This window comes from Silene latifolia, chromosome 3, assembly GCF_048544455.1.
Source record: "Silene latifolia isolate original U9 population chromosome 3, ASM4854445v1, whole genome shotgun sequence".
In the NCBI taxonomy this organism is placed as follows: Eukaryota; Viridiplantae; Streptophyta; class Magnoliopsida; order Caryophyllales; family Caryophyllaceae; genus Silene; species Silene latifolia.
Window position 1 is genome coordinate 140,112,239 of NC_133528.1, and position 4,036 is coordinate 140,116,274.

The 4,036-nt window shown below is 41.9% G+C and overlaps 1 protein-coding gene across 1 annotated transcript; it reads right to left on the reverse strand.

Moving 5' to 3' along the window:
- Nucleotides 1-2,532: 2,532 nt before the first annotated feature.
- On the reverse strand, nucleotides 2,533-3,327 carry LOC141649803 (uncharacterized). Its single transcript, XM_074458481.1, has one exon. It carries the CDS (start codon nucleotides 3,325-3,327, stop codon nucleotides 2,533-2,535), a length of 795 nt encoding a protein of 264 aa, XP_074314582.1.
- Nucleotides 3,328-4,036: the final 709 nt, after the last annotated feature.

Consider the following 4,036-nt stretch of genomic DNA (forward strand, 5'->3'; position numbering starts at 1 on the left):
TTTTGAGAGCGGAAGCAAGTTTAGCATACCAACATCGAGGAGCTTGACGGAGCCCGTAGAGGGACTTTCTGAGGCGGCACACTTTACCATCCGTGGATGGAAAAAATCCGGGGGGAGGTTTCATGTATACCTCTTCGTGAAGATCGCCATGAAGGAAGGCATTATGTACATCCATTTGATGTAGGGCCCATTGTTTGGCAGCGGCTATAGCGAGCAAAGTTCAAACAGTGACGAGCTTAACGGTGGGGGCAAAAGTTTCATTGTAATCCACACCCTCGACTTGTCTGTTCCCCATGACCACGAGACGGGCTTTGTAACGTTCAATCGAACCATCGGCATTGTATTTAATTTTGTAGACCCATTTAGAGCCGATGGTCTTTTTATTTGGTGGAAGATGTTCAAGAGTCCAAGTTTTGTTTTTCTCGAGTGCATCGATCTCAAGTCTCATAGCTTCTCGCCACTCTGGTACCTGCACGGCGTCTTTAAATAAACTAGGCTCGTGGTGTTTAGTCACGGCCGACAAGAAAGCTTGATGGTTAGGTGAAAATTTCGCATAATTAAGGTAGTGAGAAAGGGGATGTGCGGTACCTGAGGACGATGTTGTAGCGACGAGTGAGTTGCAACGAGGGGCGAGGTTTAGTGAGAACAAAGTCTTTAAAGTTCGAGTTTGGAATTTTAGCACGTTGACCACGACCCAAGGTTTGTGAGTCCGTGGAGTCTGTGTCCATAGGTGGGGGGTCGCTAGGTGTGGTAGTAGTCATGGTGGTGTTTGTCGTGGTAGTATCCAGGGAGGGTGAGGGGGTCATGTCTGGAGTTGACGTAGGTGTGGGAGATGTATGAGTTGTGATAAGAATATTGTGGTCAATTGGGGACATAGTGTCAGCTAAAAAGGACGTGGAGTCATGGTTTAAATCATGAATGTTTAGGTTTTGGTATGGAAATTCGGTTTCCACAAAAACAACATCCCTTGAATCAAAAATAGACCCGGTGTCTAAGTCGTATAAACGCCAACCTTTTTTTCCAAAAGGATAACCGATAAAGATACATTTACGGCTTCGAGACGCGAACTTATCGTGAGTACGATTTAAATTTCTAGCATAAGCAAGACAGCCGAAAATGCGAATATTTTCAAAAGGTGGGGGTTTATTAAAAAGCATTTCATAAGGGGTTTTTCCATTTAGAAGGGGTGTCGGAGTACGATTTATTAAGTAAACTGCACTTAAAACACATTCACCCCAAAAGTATAAGGGTAAGCTTGCCTGAAAAAGTAAAGCACGTGCGACATTTAAAATGTGACGGTGTTTCCGTTCCACCCTACCATTTTGCTGGGGGGGTGTCGACATTAGAGGTTTGAAAAAGAATACCATTTTCTTAAAAAAACGGGATAAGAGGGCGAAATTCGGTGCCATTATCGGTCCGTAAGACTTTTATTTTCTTTTCGAATTGGCGTTCTATCATGGTGAAAAATTTCAATAAAGTTTTGTGACGTAAAAGATAAACCCATGTAGACCGGGAAAAATCGTCGACTATAGTAAGAAAATGTTTAGACCCGCATGAAGCATTTTCGGAGTATGGACCCCAAAGATCGCATTGAATAAGATCAAAAGAAGAAATAGCATGACTTGAACTTAATTGAAAATGTTCGCGAGTTTGTTTCGCGCGTAAACAAATGTCACAAGTTTTACTATGGAACGTGTCCGAAGTGCGAGAAACTTTATTAATAAATGGCAAAAAACGTGAAATATTGGAAGAGTGATGCCCCAACCTTCGGTGCCAAATTTTGACGGAATCAATGGACCCAGCAAGACAAGCGTGGACTTTGTCATTCCTGACACTCTTAAGGTAATAGAGCCCCTCGTGTTGCTCACTCGCCCCAATCACCGTCTTCGAGGTACGGTCCTGAATTAGACAAAGATTATGCGAAAATTGAATGGTTAAAGTTGTATCTTTCAAGAGGCTAGAAACAGACAGTAAATTGCAATGTAAGTTAGCGGCGTATAAGACATCTCGTAAAATAAGACGAGAAGTCAAGTGTATATCACCGCTTTGAGTAGCAATAGTAAGATCCCCGTTGGGTAAACCAACGGATAAAGGAGTAATATTTTTAAGATTCGAAAAATGAGAGAGACATCCCGACATGTGGTGGGATGCTCCCGTGTCAACAATCCAAGTAAAAGAAGAGATATTACCATTGAGACGATCACTGTGTGATTCATTGTTGCGAGAATTCAAGAGCACGGTCAGTTCATCCAATTGTTGCGGCGTTAGAGAATTAAGGTCCAGCTTATCAAATTGAGCCAACTGTGGACGAGAGGTCGACGCTACAGTAGCGACGGGCGGTTTACCAGACGCCATATTTACCTTAGCAGATGGGATATTTGTTTTGGCTCGGTCAGAGGTAGTTTTTCCCTTTGTATCCGGGACGAAAGTGGCATTTGTTAAATCTGTAGCGTTTGGGGCGAGGAAAATACGAGGACGGGGACGGTCTCCCCAACACTCGGGGTAAAGCCCAGTGACTTGGTAGCAAAATTTTTAGCCATGACCCGGTTTTTGGCATGCGATACAAAAATATTTGGAAGGCTCAGACAGGTTACGTTTATTATCCTTTCCTCCCCCGGACTGCCGTGGTCCATGATGGACACGAGTGGCAAATGCCATTGGAGCGGGTGTGGTCTCAGTGGTATTAAGGGATAAGTTACGGACACCCTCGTCTTGGAGAAGACGATTATAGACTAAGTCCAACGAGGGAAGAGGGTTTAGACCAATAATTTGAGATCGGGTATTAACGAAGCGATCATCAAGACCAATTAAAAAATCACGTACCCTTTTCTTTTCTCGTCGAGTGGTGATAATTTGGAGCCAGTCACACTTACAGGGATTGCAAGAGCAAGAGGGAAGTGCGTCGATGTCCGAAATCGCATTCCAGATCGCTGTCATTCTGCCGTAGTAATTGACCAGTGATTCAGTCGGTCCTTGTCTACACGCCAAAAGATCAGCCTGCAACTGATAGATGCGGGCTTCGTTAACCTGAGAAAAACGATTTTTGATATCCATCCATACCTGCTTTGCCTCCGGACGAAGGGAAATTTGATTTCGGATCCCAGAATCGATTGTGTTGAAAATCCACATGGTGACCAAAGCGTTGCTTGATTGCCATGTTTCGAAAGTAGCAGCTGTAACAGTCGGTTTAACAATGGTACCATCAATGTACCCGAGTTTCCCTTTTGCTAAAAGGGCAAGAGTGAACGACCGAGACCATTCATCGTAGTTGTTCCCGTTGAAGACGATTGGGGTTATGCTTTGACCCGTGTGTTCAACGTGGACCATGGTGTAAGATTGAGATGTTGCGGTGTCGGTTAGTTCAGAATTTGTCATGAGATGAAAGAAAAAGAAGGAAGAAAAAAAATGGATAATAGACAGAGGAGAATGGCAGAGATGACAGACGGAGGAGGCAGAGAGACCTAGGTCTCTGATACCATATTAAACGTGAGATTGAGAGAATAATAGTGAATGCATATGTAAAATCAATTCCAATTAACTTGACTGCTATACAAGGTTCTATGCAATTATATATACAGTGTATGGAAATAAGTATTTACGGAAGGAGATAATTGTATTGCTACAAAGGAGGAAGGCAGATTATTTGTTGCCTTACTAGTATAGCAACCCGCGCTACAGCACGGTAATTTTATAAAGGCTAATTCTAGAGATTGAGTGTATTAATATTATTTTAATAAATAGAATATGAATTTAATTTAATGTAAATGTACTTTTACATATAAAACGTAACTATAAGAAATATTCCATATATAGGGGCATAGTGATTGACGGCAATATTATTATTAATTGTGTAGAATATTGTAGTAGAAATATTTCATATATGGGTTGACTAAAATATTTTGACTACAATATATTAGAAGGAAAATATATTAGAAGAAAATATTCTAGAAGGGAATATTCCACATGGGGGGAAAGATGAGCGGGAAACTTGAGCGGGAATAACACAGATGTGTTATTCTTTTAGTCTATAGGGGAT

What these genes read in the sequence shown, in the direction of transcription:
- LOC141649803 (XM_074458481.1), bottom strand. Translation starts at nt 3,327, where the DNA reads ATGGTCCACGTTGAACACACGGGTCAAAGCATAACCCCAATCGTCTTC.